The 15,615-nt window shown below is 46.8% G+C and overlaps 8 protein-coding genes across 9 annotated transcripts; 4 read left to right on the top strand and 4 right to left on the bottom strand.

Annotated features, from left to right (window-relative positions):
• The first annotated feature begins 3 nt into the window (after positions 1-3).
• SPPG_03552 (uncharacterized protein) lies at positions 4-1,446 on the top strand. The gene has a single exon (XM_016751814.1). It carries the CDS (start codon positions 44-46, stop codon positions 1,280-1,282), a length of 1,239 nt encoding a protein of 412 aa, XP_016609798.1. The 5' UTR covers positions 4-43; the 3' UTR covers positions 1,283-1,446.
• SPPG_03551 (isocitrate dehydrogenase [NADP]) lies at positions 1,304-3,173 on the bottom strand. The gene is made up of 4 exons (XM_016751813.1): positions 2,990-3,173; positions 2,411-2,933; positions 1,582-2,318; positions 1,304-1,517 (listed from the first exon to the last, which is right to left on the bottom strand). Exons 1-4 carry the CDS (start codon positions 2,995-2,997, stop codon positions 1,424-1,426), a joined length of 1,362 nt encoding a protein of 453 aa, XP_016609797.1. The 5' UTR covers positions 2,998-3,173; the 3' UTR covers positions 1,304-1,423.
• Positions 3,174-3,612: 439 nt separating this feature from the next.
• On the top strand, positions 3,613-4,843 carry SPPG_03550 (mitochondrial 37S ribosomal protein RSM22; the record flags this gene model as incomplete). The annotated part of the gene is made up of 2 exons (XM_016751812.1): positions 3,613-4,339; positions 4,411-4,843. The coding sequence occupies exons 1-2, from the start codon at positions 3,633-3,635 to the stop codon at positions 4,841-4,843; spliced, it is 1,140 nt and encodes a 379-aa protein (XP_016609796.1). The 5' UTR covers positions 3,613-3,632.
• Positions 4,844-4,852: 9 nt separating this feature from the next.
• On the bottom strand, positions 4,853-6,684 carry SPPG_03549 (uncharacterized protein). The gene is made up of 4 exons (XM_016751811.1): positions 6,402-6,684; positions 5,243-6,333; positions 5,047-5,172; positions 4,853-4,983 (listed from the first exon to the last, which is right to left on the bottom strand). Exons 1-4 carry the CDS (start codon positions 6,571-6,573, stop codon positions 4,924-4,926), a joined length of 1,449 nt encoding a protein of 482 aa, XP_016609795.1. The 5' UTR covers positions 6,574-6,684; the 3' UTR covers positions 4,853-4,923.
• Positions 6,685-7,979: 1,295 nt separating this feature from the next.
• On the top strand, positions 7,980-10,290 carry SPPG_03548 (calcium/proton exchanger). Its single transcript, XM_016751810.1, has 5 exons — positions 7,980-8,572; positions 9,324-9,423; positions 9,485-9,572; positions 9,630-9,991; positions 10,058-10,290. The coding sequence occupies exons 1-5, from the start codon at positions 8,040-8,042 to the stop codon at positions 10,181-10,183; spliced, it is 1,209 nt and encodes a 402-aa protein (XP_016609794.1). The 5' UTR covers positions 7,980-8,039; the 3' UTR covers positions 10,184-10,290.
• SPPG_03547 (uncharacterized protein) lies at positions 10,215-11,458 on the bottom strand (the record flags this gene model as incomplete). Its single annotated transcript, XM_016751809.1, has 4 exons — positions 10,215-10,616; positions 10,674-11,125; positions 11,189-11,311; positions 11,371-11,458. 4 exons carry the CDS (start codon positions 11,456-11,458, stop codon positions 10,215-10,217), a joined length of 1,065 nt encoding a protein of 354 aa, XP_016609793.1.
• A 113-nt stretch (positions 11,459-11,571) lies between these two features.
• On the top strand, positions 11,572-13,775 carry SPPG_03546 (uncharacterized protein). Its single transcript, XM_016751808.1, has 3 exons — positions 11,572-12,304; positions 12,366-12,481; positions 12,552-13,775. Exons 1-3 carry the CDS (start codon positions 12,040-12,042, stop codon positions 13,620-13,622), a joined length of 1,452 nt encoding a protein of 483 aa, XP_016609792.1. The 5' UTR covers positions 11,572-12,039; the 3' UTR covers positions 13,623-13,775.
• SPPG_03545 lies at positions 13,731-15,590 on the bottom strand. 2 transcript variants are annotated; one of them, XM_016751807.1, is made up of 7 exons: positions 15,480-15,590; positions 15,283-15,413; positions 15,033-15,214; positions 14,838-14,972; positions 14,525-14,775; positions 14,313-14,462; positions 13,731-14,109 (listed from the first exon to the last, which is right to left on the bottom strand). In XM_016751807.1, the coding sequence occupies exons 1-7, from the start codon at positions 15,549-15,551 to the stop codon at positions 13,957-13,959; spliced, it is 1,074 nt and encodes a 357-aa protein (XP_016609791.1). In that variant the 5' UTR covers positions 15,552-15,590; the 3' UTR covers positions 13,731-13,956. The 2 variants fall into 2 exon arrangements, with proteins under 2 accessions (XP_016609791.1, XP_016609790.1); XM_016751806.1 differs by having other exon boundaries at positions 15,283-15,409.
• Positions 15,591-15,615: the final 25 nt, after the last annotated feature.

The raw sequence follows: 15,615 nt of genomic DNA, 5'->3' as shown, positions 1-15,615 counted from the left end.
CAAAGCTTGTTTATTCCATTCAGTCCAAATCTACACTGACCAAATGTCTTCGTCAATGTCCTCGTCAACACAACCACCCACAACATCTCCCCCCTCCACAATCCAAACATTACCCACCCAATCCACATCTCTAATCCAACAATCAACCCCAACTCCAACACAATCCCAAAAACGCACACCAGACGTCCTCGAAGAAGATACATACGTCGAATCCCTCTCAAAAATAATCCAAAGAGATTTCTTTCCACATTTAAAACGAATAAAACTCCAGAATGAGTTGTTGGATGCCGTTCAGAATGGGGAATATGGGGTTGTTAGGGTATTAGGCGATGAATTAAACCAGGTGGATCGCGGTGACATTCAAACGTCCATAACGGATACAGCGGAAAAGGATACGATACCGGTGAATACCAACATGTCATTGGACGCATTTCAGTCGCGGTACACAAGCGAAGACAATGCATCGTTTAATAACATGATAACCCGCATCAACGACGATAAACGCAAAAAATACAGTTGGATCTACGATAAAGAGACACGAGTTCTTCAATTGGGTACGACACCCGATAACGAAAAAGAAGCCAAAAGAATCCAACAGTGGAAATACGCTGCAAAGAATTCCCTCATGTATTATCCATCCGTGGATGGGTCCACGGCGATCGAGACTGGACGAGGAGAACCAAAAGCGATTTCACATGATAGTACCCGATTCCCATCCAATACAAATACAAGTGACACTACAACAATGGAACGACAGAAAACTCAGGACGTGTGGCGGGATTTAGCAAAAGCAACACCAGGCCTACTCCCCCAAAACAGTCCAAACGTGAATGGATACAGTTTCGTACCCTCGACACCCGTCCTGAACGATACGATTGATCCATCGGCATTGTTAACGTGGGGAACAGTAGAAGGCACACCCCTCTTAATGGATGGAAAAGGCTTTTCAATGCCTCCAACACCACGACGAGAAATTATTGGAAAGAAATTGGCGGAAAAAGCAAACAAGGGCAAACGACCGGATTTTTTTGGACAGCCTAAAACACCTTTGAGGGAACCTACCCGTTCAGAATTATTATCACCAGCAGCAAGACACTTGTTAAGCAAGAGTAAAAAAAGTGGGGATTCGCAGTTACGTGCTTCATATGCGTCACCTAGAGGTTCGTCGCCGTGGATTGGAAAAACTGGAACACCACGACAACGAGGTCAGACTCCAAAAACACCACTAAAGACTCTTATGGATGGGAAACGGTCCATAACAGATGGATTAGTGAATTTATAAAAAAAAAAAATTTTGCAAAAGTGTTGGTTATGTAAATGGTTTATTAAACATCATGCCATGGATTCTAAATACTATCTTGTTGGTTCTACATGCAATGCACGCTACAAAAAAAAAAAATAAAAGTGTGTGTTGTGTGCGGTTTTACAATTTAGCTTGCGATTGAAGGGCTCCTGCAAGGCGCTTGGCAACGTGGTCAATGAATTCCTCCGAGGTGACATAGTGCTCACGTTTCAAACTATACCAAAAACAAACCATGAGCAAATGTACGAAATGTACCACTGACATCAAGGTTGACTTACCCCTGTCCATGAATCGACAAGGCCAAATCCTTGGTCATGATATTATCCTTTTCAACCGTCTCGACACAAGCTTTTTCCAACTCGGCACAAAAAGCCTTCAACCGATCATTCCCATCCAATTTCGCACGATGAGCTAATCCCCTTGACCAAGCAAAGATACTCGCAATGGAATTCGTACTCGTTTCCTTGCCCTTTTGGTGTTCCCGATAATGACGCGTAACAGTTCCATGAGCCGCTTCGGATTCCATTGTCTTGCCATCGGGCGTCAAGAGGACTGATGTCATGAGACCGAGGGATCCAAAGCCTTGGGCAAGGGTATCGGATTGAACGTCCCCATCATAGTTTTTGCAGGCCCAGATGAAGTTTCCGGGGGATTTGAGGGCTTGCGCGACCATATCGTCAATGAGGCGGTGTTCGTACCAGATACCAGCGGCCTTAAAGGACGATTCATAGTCTTTTTCGTAGACTTGTTGGAAAATATCCTTGAATCGTCCATCGTATTTTTTCAAAATGGTGTTTTTGGTCGAGAGGTACAGAGGCATTTTACGGGCAAGCGCCATTTCAAAGCAACTCTGGGCGAATCCGTAAATGGATTCGTCGGTATTGTACATGCCCATTCCGACGCCGCGGCCTTGGAATTCGTAGACGGTAAAGGTTTTGGGTGGACCGCCGGATTTGGGGCGGAAGGTCATTTCAAATGTTCCGGGCTCGTCGGCAATAAAGTCGGTGGCCCTGTACTGTAAAACGAACGTGTTTAGAGTGCATGTCAACGAAACCACGGAAAAAAAGTCGAGGGACATGAAAAAGAGTGAGAAAAAAAAAAACATACCTGATCACCAAACGCATGACGTCCAATAATAATCGGATGTTTCCATCCAGGGACCAACCTCGGCACATTCTTCAACAAGATGGGTTCCCTAAACACCGTTCCCCCCAAAATATTCCTAATGGTCCCATTAGGACTCTTCCACATTTGCTTCAACCCAAACTCTTGCACCCGAGCTTCATCAGGCGTAATCGTCGCACACTTTATACCAACATGATACTTTTTGATCGCTTCAGCAGCTTCAATCGTGACTTGATCGTTCGTCTTGTCCCGGTACTCAACACCAAGGTCATAGTACTTGATTGGAAGAGACAGGTATGGAAAGATGAGCTTGTCTTTAATCCACTTCCAAATGATGCGCGTCATTTCGTCGCCGTCGAGTTCGACAATGGGGTTTTGGACAACGATTTTGGAAGGGGTTGTCGAGTATGCACGTGAAGAGGCCATTGCGAGAATGTTTGTTGTGGTGCGGGTTGGGAGGAGTGTCAGGCGAGACGATCGCAAGAGCGGGCGACCGGCAAAGAAACTGTAGTAATGTTAGAATGCGACTTGTGTAGTGGGATGCACAATGGGTGGACTTGCCTGTTCATTACTCTGGAAGAGGTGAGGGAAAACGTGTCCCTCTAGCAGTTGGTTGTGTTTTGTTGATGGAAAAAAAAAATAAAGGACGGGAGGGCAAAAGAGTCTAGCCGTCGTCCAGATAACAAAAACGTAAAAGTCAACAAAATGCCCCAAACCTACATAGATAAATCTCACCCCCAAAAAACCGTGTCCGAAACTTTGAACAAAAAAAAAATAAATAAATTGTGAGTCATTCCGGGAGACTGCGAACCAAACGGGGAGAGCTTTTGAACCATCGATTCTTTGAAAGTGTGATTTGGACATGATTTCTCGACGGACGCAATGGTGCAAATGCACTGCACGCAAAACACAGCATTCACTCTTTCGCACATTGACATTTCTTGCATCCGAATCCACTATTCCCGATACACCTGTACCACCCGCACGATCTGCAATATGCACCCCGTCCGAGATCACACCTGACATTAGCGATCGCACCCCATCCGAGATCACACAAGATACTAGCCATCCCCCCCCAGAATCCAATACCCGGACAGTATCCCGTTTCACACCTCAAGGCCTCTTTGGACAAAACCGAATCGGGATGGATCAGCCTCCCAGACCCCATTCTCACCGGAATCCAACAAGAACTCACAGGTAAAACATGCCCACATTCCATTTACAACATGCACTAAAGGTACTAATAATACATAAAGACATTCCACCCCACCAACTAAAACAATCCGTCCAAAAAATCTCCACATCCCTCCGCTCAACCGGTTCATCCTCCAAACTCTACCGCACAACCTCAAAAGGTCTTGTCCCACTGATACCCCGCCACACACTCACATACGGTCCCGTCGAAACAGCCGGATACCTCGCCTCAAGAACAGGGACAACCTACGCAGCCATCCGGAACGTGCTTATTCAACTATCGAAACGGGTTCCATCGTTTCAACCGACGAGTGTATTGGATTTTGGTGTTGGGCCAGGGACGGCATTGTGGGCCGTGCAACATACTTTTGATACCATTCAAGAACATGTTGGAGTGGATATCTCGGTGGATATGTTACGTGTTGCAGAGAGGATGGGATCAAGACTTGGTTTTAATTTATTGACGAAACGGTATTTACCACCTCAACCCCAACCAGCGGATCTAGTGATTTGCGCATACACATTAAGCGATATGCCGTCCTCTCAACACGAACAAACTGTCCAATCTCTATGGGATCACACACGGGATGTTCTAGTTTTGGTGGATCGAGGGACACCCGAGGGGTTCAACATGATTGCAAAGGCACGGGCCCAGATATTGGGATTAGGAAATGCCCATGTTGTGGCGCCTTGTCCGCATGATGGGGCGTGTCCAATGTTGGGGCATGACAGTTGGTGTCATTTTTCGCAGAGGGTGCAGAGGAATCGGGTTCATGATGGTGACCAAGGGGGCGAAACAGAATTCATGAGGATGCGAAATTTTCGTTTGTGGTTTTGAGGAGGGGTTTGCGGCCGTCTGTGAAGAGTGATGCACAGAGCAGTGTACAAGGCTTTGCACAAGGGAATGTGCGACATGACAAGGAATTCAACACGGACATGCACACTGAAGCCAATGCACAAGGGGATGCGCAACATGACAACGAATTCAACACGGACATGCATACGGCAGCATACACCTGGCCACGCATCATTGCCCCCCCACTAAAACGCGACGGCCACGTCATCCTAGACTGGTGCAGCCCCTCTGGCCACCTCGAACGCGCAACAATCACAAAAACAAAAGGCGGTAAAATGCAGTACTTTGAAGCCCGCAAATCACATTGGGGGGATACATGGCCCCATCCACCCGTTCATGTCATTCCAAAGCAGAAAAAAGAATAAATGTTCATTCTATACAAAAAAAAAAAAAAAAGACAACAAAACTAGGACACGAATAAATTTCATTAGACTAGCACAAAAAACTACAATGGAGGTGCATCCAATCCGGGTGGAAGCACTGTTACACCGGCCTTCATTCGCAACTAGAACGAAAACATTGTAAATTATTATTATACTTGACATGCAAAAACAATCAAAAAACATACCATGTGCATCCGCTTCTTTTCCTTGCACACCAACAACAAATCCATGACTTCTTCCTTTTTGCCCTCTTCGGCCGCTTGCAAAATCTTGTTTTGGAGGTGGACCATTTCCGAGCATTGGGCTTTGGCCTATTGTAATTGTACGTGTCAGTCACTAATGCACCCACACCAAAAGACACGAGTCAAACAGTGTGCCCACCTTGAAGATATCGCACAATTCGTCAATCGAGCATTCCTCGACCAAATCCTTTTTCTTGAATTCGTTTACCAGCATCGACGATGGCGATGGTTGACTTGTTGTTGTGGTTGTTGTTGGTGGTGGTGGTGACCACAGCAGAGATGATTGTTGTTGTTGTTGCTGTTGTCGCTGGTGTTCGGGGGATGTGAGGGGTGCGGGTGATGATGCAAAGACAAGAGGTTGGATTGGAGGTGTCTGGACAGCACTCAAACTCAAAAAGTCTTGAAACTCTGCATCGAAAATGAGGTTTTCAGTGGTAAAAGGGTTGGAAAAGGTGGCTGAAAACGGGTTGGGCTCATTGTAAAACGCTGCTTGTTGTTGTTGTTGTGGTTGTTGTTGTCGTTGCTGCTGTTGCGATTGTTGAGATATAGACTGGATGGGTTCAGTAAATGAAAATTGTCCAAGAGGAATGCCACCGAGGAGAGCGTCGAGGTCATTTTCGTCTCGCACTTCTGCATCCGACACGACCGACAACGTCGAACTGGCCAAGTCGTCGAAAAGAGAGTAGGATTCCGCTTCGAGGCCTGGAAGGTCATTGTTGGCGCTGTTTGTGGAAAAGGGAGAGGAGTGGTTCGTAAAGGGAGTGGGCTCGCTCTGGATAATGGAGGCAGGAGAAATGGGAGCGTCTTTATGATTTGCAGAGCCGTTGGGTTGATCAAAGTGAAAGGGAATCGATTTAGGGGTGTCCGAGACTGGTGTAAGATTTTGTTGTTGTTCTGATTGTTGTTGTTGTTGTTGTTGCTGTGATGACGGTTGAGGTGGGAATTCAAAAGTAAAGGACGACACTTCACGCAACAATTTATTTTCCGTCTCGAGCTCTTCTACTCGTTGGCGTAGTTTAGAGTTTTCATCAACGAGTTCCCCCGTTTCTGCCTTTGTCTGTGCTTGTTCCAACTGAGCGACACGCGTTTCGAGTTCCTTGACATAGCGTTCCTTGCGCTCTCTAAAAGCACGCTGAGCGGCTCTGTTTTGAGCCGTGCGCTTATTGGCGGGCTCTGTGGTGGCGGGCTTGCGACCTGGTTTTTTTTTCAGAGGTGTCCCCTGCAGTCCGTCTAGCGAGCGACAAAAATAGAGTCTCAACAAGAGTGACTAGTAGTTGTGTAATTCCAAACGCACATACCCTCAATGGGAGTGGGCAAGTGAGCGTGGTTCTTGCGAACACCCTCATCCTGCACGCTAGGACGCTTTGTGCCCCCCAAGTGTAGCAAGTTGCCGTGTTTTGCAGCGAGTGCCTCAAAGAGAGCAGGACTGAGACTGCTCGTTGTAGCGACCAAAGGCTGATGCGTATTCATTTAGCCCAGTTGCAAGAAGAACAAGAACAAGAAGAGAGATGAGAGAGAAACAAGAAGAATAAAGAAGAGAATAACTAATCAAAATAGAAACCGTGGCTTCCCCCACTTGACAATTCTATAAAGAGTATAATAAAATGCTTAGTAGATATGTCACCATGAAAGAAGAAGGCGATGTGGGAATGCAATTAGAGAGAGAGAGAGAGAGAGAGAGAGAGAGAGAGAGAGTAGAGAGTAGAGAGAGAGAGAGAGAGAATAATGATATAAAGGAATTCTCTCTCTCATAAACACACTAATTGATTGAATACAAACGAGAGAGAGAGAAGAGAGAATATATAAAACACACACACACAAACGCTAGTTGATTCAAGACAAGAGAGAGAGAGAGAGAGAGAGAGACTCTGTTCACGCTCGCACTTTTTACCATCTCTCTCTCTCTCTCTCTCTCTCTCTCTCATTTATCCATTTCACTTGATCACACTTTCCTCACACAAATTCTTACACTTTTTATTCTCTTATTCTCTTATATACACACACACAGAGAGAGTGATTATATACATTCAATACTCTCTCTCTCTCTCTCTTTAATCAACCATTTATTACCACACTTTTTCATTTCATAGTGTAGAGGTGACAGAAACTGGCACTAGCTACTACACCAGGGAATAAACCGGCGACAACCGGTTCGGAAAAGATAACTAACTACTAATAGGCAATTATACACGCAATACGTAACGGTTGGTTCTAACCGGATAATTGCCCACCACCACACGCGGTCCCTACTAGGCCTTGATCTGGAACTCTTGATGGCATTGAAGCCAGACTCTTGCATCCAGGAGCGAATCGACTGGGCAGCGTCACAAGCCAGAGGATGTTCAGGCTTGGAGACTAAAACTGCATGTCAGCGACAGAATGACAGAATGAAAAGAAATGCCATCAGTACATACCAACCAAGCTCAACTAATGTGGCAGTATAATAGTAGGTTTTGTTATCGGATCCGATTGGTTGCCGCTGGTTCTGATCACGGTTGCTGTCGGGCGGTCGAGGTCCTCGACACCACCACATCGGCGTTCTCATGGTTGACCGAGTCGCGATGAGGTTGTGTGGGTTGCTATGAGGTTGCAATGTGGGTCGCAATGAGCGTTGCGCAGATGCTTCGAGTCGAGGATGGGTAAAGAGGAAAGAGGGAAATGGCCCCCCTTTTATAGACCTTTGGGCATGCGCCTCACCGCAGTTTAAAAAAAAAAAACATTACAATACATGCCACACCAATCTGAGCGATAGAGGGGGGTTCTGATTATGCGATATGATTAACCGGATTAATCCGGATAATAATGGTTCCTAGTGCCATTTTCAATCGCCTCCACACTATGCGTGTTCTCATTATCATGTGACTTTTGACTTTCATCTTACTCTTTCTCTCTCTCTCCACACACACACACTCGTTTCTACAAACGGAACACACACAATGCCCGCTGCATATGGAGCTATACCTGCTTCTGCTTCTCCTCGCTTGAGAAACGTCTCTCGCTCAGACTCTGACGCTGGATTCATATTCGGTCCTCCTCCTCCCTCTTGGTCAACTTCCCTTCGCTACATTTTCTTATCAAACTGGATCAATATTCTTCTCATCTTTTGTCCTCTTGGCATCCTCTCGGGAATATTGGACTGGCCAGATGCATTGACTTTTGCTTTTAATTTCATGGCTCTCTTGCCCATGGCCAAGCTTCTTGGTCTCGCAACAGAGGAACTCGCTCTCAGGACAAACGAGACAATTGGGGGACTCTTGAATGCCACATTTGGAAACGCTGTCGAATTGATTGTCGGTCTCATTGCTCTCCACAATGGCTTGATTACAGTCGTTCAAGCAAGTTTATTGGGGAGTATCCTCTCCAATCTGCTCTTGGTCCTAGGTGCATCCTTTCTCGCAGGTGGTCTCTATTTCAAGAATCAGAGGTTTAACGTGACTGCTGCCCAGACCAGTGCTTCGCTGCTTTGCATGTGAGTACGATGCTCCCTGAGCGTTAGCGAGGGCAGCAGAGAGAGGGCTTGGAGTTTGGGTTAGGTTTAGGGTTTTAGGGTTTGGGTTAGCGTTCGGGTTTTAGAGTTTGGGTTTTAGGGTTCGGGTTTAGGTTGGGTTCTAGGGTTTGGGTTTAGCGTTCGCGTTCGGGTTTTAGGGTTTGGGTTTTAGGATTCGGGTTTTAGGATTCGGATTTTAGAGTTTGGGTTTAGCGTTCGTGTTCGCGTTCGGGTTTTAGGGTTCGGGATTAGCGTTCGTTGCGTTCGCATTCGAGTTCGGGTGACGGATAGGGCATGACTCGCTAGCGCTCGTCATGGAGAGAGAGAGCGTGGGAACATTTTGTCGCTGGGTGGGAATGCTCTCTCTCACACAACTTTCTTGGCGTATTGTTGCGTTCGCGTTTGTGTTCGCGTTCGGGTGACGGATAGGGCCATGACTCGCTGGCGCTCGTCATGGAGAGAGAGAGCGTGGGAAAATGTTGTCGTTGGGTGGGAATTCTGTCCCGCTCTCGCACAACTCCCTTGGCGTCTTGTTGCATTCGTGCGTTCGTGTTTGCGTTCGCGTGCGGGTAATGGATAGGGCCATGACTCGCTGGCGCTCGTCATGGAGAGGGAGCGTGGGAAAATGTTGTCGCTCCGTGGGAATTCTGTCCCGCTCTCACACAACTTTCTTGGCGTATTGTTGCGTGCCAATTCTATGTCTCTTGATTTCTCACCATGTTTTCTTTCCCAGAGCGGTGCTGGCGTTTGTCGTTCCAGCGGCATTCCAATTCACTATTGCGGGCAAGGACACGGCCGACGTTCTCCTCTTGGAACTGTCCCGGGGCACCGCTGTATGTCTTTTGCATTCTCATTTCCCAGTCACCACTGTATTGACAACTGTCTTTCACGCAGCTCGTCCTGTTTATCATTTACATTCTCTTTTTATACTTTCAACTCAAGACGCATCACGAGTTTTTCACTGCAGAAGAGGGCGAGGATGGTAACGTCTATACGTGTACATGCAATCGGCCAGTTTTTGCTGACATGCTACTCCTAGCTCAAACAGAAGAACCCAATATTACACTCCCCGCCGCCGTCACCCTCCTCCTCTCTGTCACTGTCCTCGTGTCAGTCTGCGGAGAGTACCTCGTCGGATCCATTGAAACTGTCTCTGAACAATGGCACCTGAGTCAAACCTTTGTCGGTCTCATCCTCCTTCCCATTGTCGGTAATGCCGCAGAACACGTTACAGCCGTTTCGGTCGCCATGAAGGATAAAATGGATCTCGTGATTGGCGTTGCTATTGGGAGTTCCATGCAGATTGCCTTGCTCGTTACGCCCATTTGTGTCATTTTCGGGTGGATATGGAATCAACCGCTTTCCTTGGCTTTTTCGGCCTTTGAGACCAGTGTCATGTTTGTGCGTACCTTTTGATGACGCTTTGAATGGTCTCTGTTGCTCCAGAGTTGAACCTTTCTTTTGTAGGTTTCAATCTTTGTCGTCAATTCGGTTATTTCGGACGGTCAGACCAATTGGTTGGAAGGCGTCATGCTTCTCGGTGCCTACATTGTCATTGCCTGGGCATTTTATGTCATGCCCAATTCCCTGTAAAACAAGACATGTTACTTTTTGGTTTTTGTATCTAATTCATACTAGTGGACTTGAAGTGCGTACTGGTCATTGACATAGTGGCAGGGATTCTTGTTTTTGCTTCTGGTTCTGGTGGTCTGTCTTCGTTTGCATTGGCGTTTGTGTCCACTTGCACATGTCGTGTGCTTTGCTCCGTGTTTACGCTTGCACTTGCGATCGTGTCCATTTCCACATTCGTGCCGACATCCATGGCGGCATCCATACTGGTGTCCGTGCCGGCATCTGGATCATAATCTATCCGCACACCAACAAAACTGGGGTGCCGGGGTATACCCTCCTTTGTCCACTCCATAAACCGAAACGTTACAACCGACCCAATCGGAGGCGGACACTTCCGATCCTCATCCGTCAGCCCCGACCCAAGCCAAAACACCTTGTCATTCTCCAACCGGCACTAGAAACCCCGACATCAACACCACAACCACCTTGCAAAAAAAGGTTCAAGACATACCTTGAGCGACCCCACAACCCCCTCATTCCTCCCCTTACCTTCCTCATACCCAACAACAACACACTCCGCATCCAACCCCTTTTTCAATTTCCTCAAACTCGCATCCCGTTTCCCAATATACAAACTCCCAGCCCTCCGCAACATGATCCCCTCCCCACCCCTCCTCTCCACACGCTCCAATTCCTCCCGTAAATCCTCACGAGACGTACATTGTCGATAATCAACAAGACAAAGATGCCGAGCATGTATATTCGCCATGTACTTTTTTAAAAGTACGAGTCGGGTTTCAAAAGGGTCTTTGGTTGGGGTGTCAAAGATTTGGTAGGTAAGACAAGACCATGTGGGTAGTGTCATTTGATTTTGTTTGAGTGTCTTGACGACTGAAACGGTTCGCGAGAATGCTCCGTAGCCTCCCCACAACTCTCCATCTAAATCCATATCTTTCGGCAAATCTACATTACCAACCCACAACATTATTAACTTTAGTATAATGATTTTCGCAACTTTAAGCTTACCACGCGTAAACCATTCCGGAACACCAAAAACATTTCCTAATCTCGACACCATTTTCTGGGCTTTGCTATCCCAGTACGCTCGGACGCCATCGTATTTCTCGGATATCCACCATCCCGTCGGATCTACACATGGAAAATCTCATTAGAACATGTATGATGAGATGAGGTGAGTGTTGGCTTACCGTGCTTTTCGTTCCATTTGGTTGCGAGGAGTAAGGCGGGTTTTGTGCGTGGTAATGCTGCGCGGTGGAGGATACGAGTGGGATGCATGATTATGTTTTGTGTGGTTTGTGGTCGGGGGGATGTGGTAAGTCTGTGGCTATGGTAACAAGTTGTGTGACGCGTTGATCGAGAAAGGTAAGGGTTCCGTTTGAAAAGTAACAAGTCGTCTAGTGGGATTTTGGTTGGTGGTGGAGGGGTTTTGATGATGGGGTTTAAAACGTAGAGGATGTTGAAAAGGTGGTTTGGTGATGGGGTAACTTTTCTGCTGATGCCTTTCATGAGCATTCTTGTTTTTAACCCTGGGCATGGCCCACGGCCGGACATCCCTTCACAAGCGACTAGCAGGCGAGTTGGATAAAAGTTACAATCAACCTCCTCATCAATCTTTCAACCATAAACTTGCCAAAAAAGCAACACATTATTCAGAATTTCGGCAAACCCTTTTTTTCATAATCGGCCCCTCTGTCCAACTCCTATCGCCAAAAAACCTTTTCATCAAACTAAACAGGTAAAACGACCTCGATCGTCATCGCGTGACTAAGCCCGAAGCGGAACACCGAGACCGAATGGCCGAAAAACCATAAAAACCCACATTTGCAATTCACATCCCCCAGGACCTTTTGCAAAACATGCCCTCCAAAACCCCCAACCCCAAAAAAGGAGGACTATCCCTCCGCTCCCAACTCCCCCTCCTCTTGTCCATTTCTCTAGGCCTCTTGTACCGTCATGTCACGACGGGCCCTTACCACCCGCACACATGCGCATTATTCAACTTGAATTGCCCAGAGTACCCGATTTCTGGGCGGGTGGAACGGGGGTTTGAGGGTGTGCGAGAGGCTTTTGAGAGGAATTTTAAAGAGGGGGAGGAAGTGGGTGCTGGGTTTTATGCTTGGAGTGAGTATCTTTTTGAATTTTTCTTTTAGGACATGTAGATTAATATTTACGTTTGTATTAGTGGATGGGAAACCGGTTGTGGAACTTGTTGGAGGGTTCTTTGATAGAGACTACGACATTAAAAAGCCTTATACGGAGGATTCCCTGAATCTCGTCTTTTCAAGTAGCAAAGCAGTGGTAAACCTCGCATGTTCATCCTCATGATAAAAAACGCGATTGCAATCCAACTCACGTTACTTTACATTAGACAGGTATCGCCATTGCACACCTCATATCACAGGGCCACCTTTCCTACACGGACCGCATCGCAAAATACTGGCCAGAATTCGCACAAGGCAACAAGGAAAACGTCACGGTAGCGGACCTTATGGGTCATCGCGCAGGGGTATCCTTCCTAGACGCTTCACGCGCCCCATCACCATCCGATATTCTCGACCTGGATGCATTGGCAGAGAAAATTGCATCCCAGCCCCATAATTTTGGTGGAAAGCCAACGGTTGGGTATCACGCCACTACACGCGGATGGTACATTAATGAACTCGTTCGACGAGCGGATCCTTTACATCGTTCCCTCGGTACCTACATCCGCCAAGAACTAGCTACCCCTCTCAATATTTCCTATCACCTAGGTCTGGACCCATCATACGACCACCTCGTTTCCCCTCTGAACGGCCTCACACCTTTTTACCTCCTCTACCACATCCTCACTCCCAAATCCTGGCAAAAAGAACCCATCCCCGAATTACTCCTCCAAGCCCAACTCAATCCATCCAGTTTGCAACACCGCGCTTTAATGGCGAGTGGCCCTACATTTGGGTGGTGGGAGATTTGGCCGGCGGGATATAATAAACCTGATATTTGGCATGGTGAAAGTGGGAGTTTTAGCGGTATGACTAATGCGAAGGGGTTATCTCGTTTTGCGGCCATTATGGCCAATGGAGGTGTGGATCCACTTACCGGTACAACCGTCATTTCCTCATCAACCCTTTCGAAAGCCCTTGAACCCCTTCCATTATCCACCGACCAAGTCCTGAACAAGACGATTCAATTCACGACAGGCGGATGGGGTCAACTCGACACCCTCATCCAAGGACAAACATGGACCGGATGGGCAGGTGCAGGCGGAAGTATGATTTGGTGGAACCAAAAAGAAAAATTGGCTATTGGGTATGTGATGAATTCGGTCAAGTTGCAGCCTTTGGGTGATCTCCGGAGTCGGAGGCTTATCAAGGCTTTTATGGATGCTGTTGATGGTGTTCGGGGAACCAAGCATACCGTTCCTGAACATGCCCGGAAGGATGATCCTGTTGCTGTTTAGCTGTTTTTAGTTATGTGTCGTGTATATGTAGAGTGGATAGGATATCTAGGGACCAAAGAGACCTTTTACAAAACATTGGACAATTAAAATAGTAAAAAACAAACACACTTGTCGTATAAAAATAATATATATGCAAAATCATATGTACTTTCCCCAATGTCCTAACTTGGTATCCCTCCACTCCACCTGCTAACCACCAGCCCCACCTTTCTCATCTCCAAAAGCACACAAGACTTTCAGCATACCCGGTACAGGGAAACACCATCCTGCAAACCCTGCAGTAACCTGGAGACGCCCCCTCCTATTCCACCATTCCATTGCCAAAAACAAAACTCTAATCCCGGTGTCCTCGCTTGGTATCCCTCCACCTCCTCACCCACCTACTAACCGTCAATCCCACCTCCCTCGTCACCAAAAGCACGTAAACGACTTTAATTGCTACAACCGGTACGGGGAGACACCATCCTGCGAACCACCCCGCAGCAACCTGGAGTGGCCCCCTCCTATTCCACCATGTCCATGGCCAAAAACAAAACTCTAATCCCGGTGTCCTCGCTTGGTATCCCTCCACCTCCTCACCCACCTACTAACCGTCAATCCCACCTCCCTCGTCACCAAAAGCACGTAAACGACTTTAATTGCTACAACCGGTACGGGGAGACACCATCCTGCGAACCACCCCGCAGCAACCTGGAGTGGCGCCCCCGTATTCCGTGGTCCGACATTCCGTTTACAAAATGACACAACAAGGATTTGGAATAGTGTTGTTAGGGCGTGGAGTGTACTAACGTTATCGACGAGATGCGAGTGGGTTCGTATGTTGTTATGATGCTTGTAAGCCTATCCAACAGTTCAACAAAAAAACATTACCAAAAAAAAAAAAAAACAATATACTATCTTACCTGAATCAATAAAACTGGACTCGTAACTCCAATCACCAACACCAACCCCCGTTCCACCCCTCGAGGCCCTTCCACTCGTCCAAACCCATCCGTCACCGTCCCACCGCCCACCCAACTCGTCCACCATAACAGTAGATACAAAATATCTATAGCGAGGATACATAGACGAACCCATTGACGGGTGGAGGATGGGGGTGCTGGGGGTTTCAGGTGTGCTAGGGATGGGAGGGGTGGGATACCCATTACGGGACCTATAAAAATACTATGATCAGATATAACGTGGTTGGCAATAAAATGGCATGGAGTATAGTACCAGAAACTCCCAAAACATCACGAGCGGAATAGATTGGAATGGATTGTATCCTCCCGGACAATTCCACCAAATCCTCTTGTGTCCTCAACTGTCGCGTATTCGCATACCGTTTCTTGATACCCTGTATCACGGGTTCTAGAACAACAAAAATATTCAAAAAACCGTACAAAAGAAACAGCAGAAAATTGATTCTACCGAATCGAATAAACGAATACGGTCTTTGAACAGCTTGAACGGAGCGTTGTCCAAATGACGACGATGAAGACATCTCATCGAAAAAGGCTTTAATGAGTTCGTTCAGGTAGGAGAATGCTAATAGTCTTGGAAAGGATTTATCTGTCAGTGTGAGGAATATGACGCCGGAATGAATTTCGTAGCTATCAACCAAAATATTAAGTAAAGTGTTTTTTTTAAAGTTGTGAAAACAAGGTCGTTTTTTACATACTGGAATGTATATTCGTCTGTTGTTATGGATGATGCTTCTACTTGGAGATACGCAGTATCATGCGCATCAGGTGCAAGGCATTTTATAATTGTTTTTGATAACTTTTTGTATCCAGATATCTGGTCCTCTTCCTACCAAAGAAAAGCACCAAATCAGTTTTGTGAACATGTATACTGGTGAACGAAATGATGGCTTACGCGCTGGGACTCCATGGTTGCGACTAGAGGTAAGCCATCGCCTGCACGGGAGATGATCGTAAACCGAATCATGACATCCCAATCGTCCCCCCAAAAAAACAATGCTCGCGTTAGAAAGAAACTGTACGTCCCAAAC

Source organism: Spizellomyces punctatus, assembly GCF_000182565.1.
Source record: "Spizellomyces punctatus DAOM BR117 chromosome Unknown supercont1.5, whole genome shotgun sequence".
Lineage (NCBI taxonomy): Eukaryota > Fungi > Chytridiomycota > Chytridiomycetes > Spizellomycetales > Spizellomycetaceae > Spizellomyces > Spizellomyces punctatus.
This window is presented reverse-complemented; position numbering and strand designations above follow the sequence as displayed.

Coding starts and splice junctions, on each gene's coding strand:
- SPPG_03546 (XM_016751808.1), top strand. CDS start 12,040: ATGCCCTCCAAAACCCCCAACCCCAAAAAAGGAGGACTATCCCTCCGC. Junction 12,305..12,365: donor TGCTGGGTTTTATGCTTGGA/GTGAGTATCTTT, acceptor CGTTTGTATTAG/TGGATGGGAAACCGGTTGTG. Junction 12,482..12,551: donor TTTCAAGTAGCAAAGCAGTG/GTAAACCTCGCA, acceptor ACTTTACATTAG/ACAGGTATCGCCATTGCACA.
- SPPG_03549 (XM_016751811.1), bottom strand. CDS start 6,573: ATGAATACGCATCAGCCTTTGGTCGCTACAACGAGCAGTCTCAGTCCT. Junction 6,334..6,401: donor CTTGCCCACTCCCATTGAGG/GTATGTGCGTTT, acceptor GTCGCTCGCTAG/ACGGACTGCAGGGGACACCT. Junction 5,173..5,242: donor AATTGTGCGATATCTTCAAG/GTGGGCACACTG, acceptor CAATTACAATAG/GCCAAAGCCCAATGCTCGGA.
- SPPG_03545 (XM_016751807.1), bottom strand. CDS start 15,551: ATGATTCGGTTTACGATCATCTCCCGTGCAGGCGATGGCTTACCTCTA. Junction 15,414..15,479: donor CAACCATGGAGTCCCAGCGC/GTAAGCCATCAT, acceptor TTTCTTTGGTAG/GAAGAGGACCAGATATCTGG. Junction 14,110..14,312: donor ATACGGGGGCGCCACTCCAG/GTTGCTGCGGGG, acceptor GGGCCACTCCAG/GTTGCTGCGGGGTGGTTCGC.
- SPPG_03552 (XM_016751814.1), top strand. CDS start 44: ATGTCTTCGTCAATGTCCTCGTCAACACAACCACCCACAACATCTCCC.
- SPPG_03548 (XM_016751810.1), top strand. CDS start 8,040: ATGCCCGCTGCATATGGAGCTATACCTGCTTCTGCTTCTCCTCGCTTG. Junction 8,573..9,323: donor AGTGCTTCGCTGCTTTGCAT/GTGAGTACGATG, acceptor TTTCTTTCCCAG/AGCGGTGCTGGCGTTTGTCG. Junction 9,424..9,484: donor AACTGTCCCGGGGCACCGCT/GTATGTCTTTTG, acceptor TCTTTCACGCAG/CTCGTCCTGTTTATCATTTA.
- SPPG_03551 (XM_016751813.1), bottom strand. Junction 2,319..2,410: donor GTCATGCGTTTGGTGATCAG/GTATGTTTTTTT, acceptor TTCGTTTTACAG/TACAGGGCCACCGACTTTAT. Junction 1,518..1,581: donor TTGTCGATTCATGGACAGGG/GTAAGTCAACCT, acceptor TTTTTGGTATAG/TTTGAAACGTGAGCACTATG.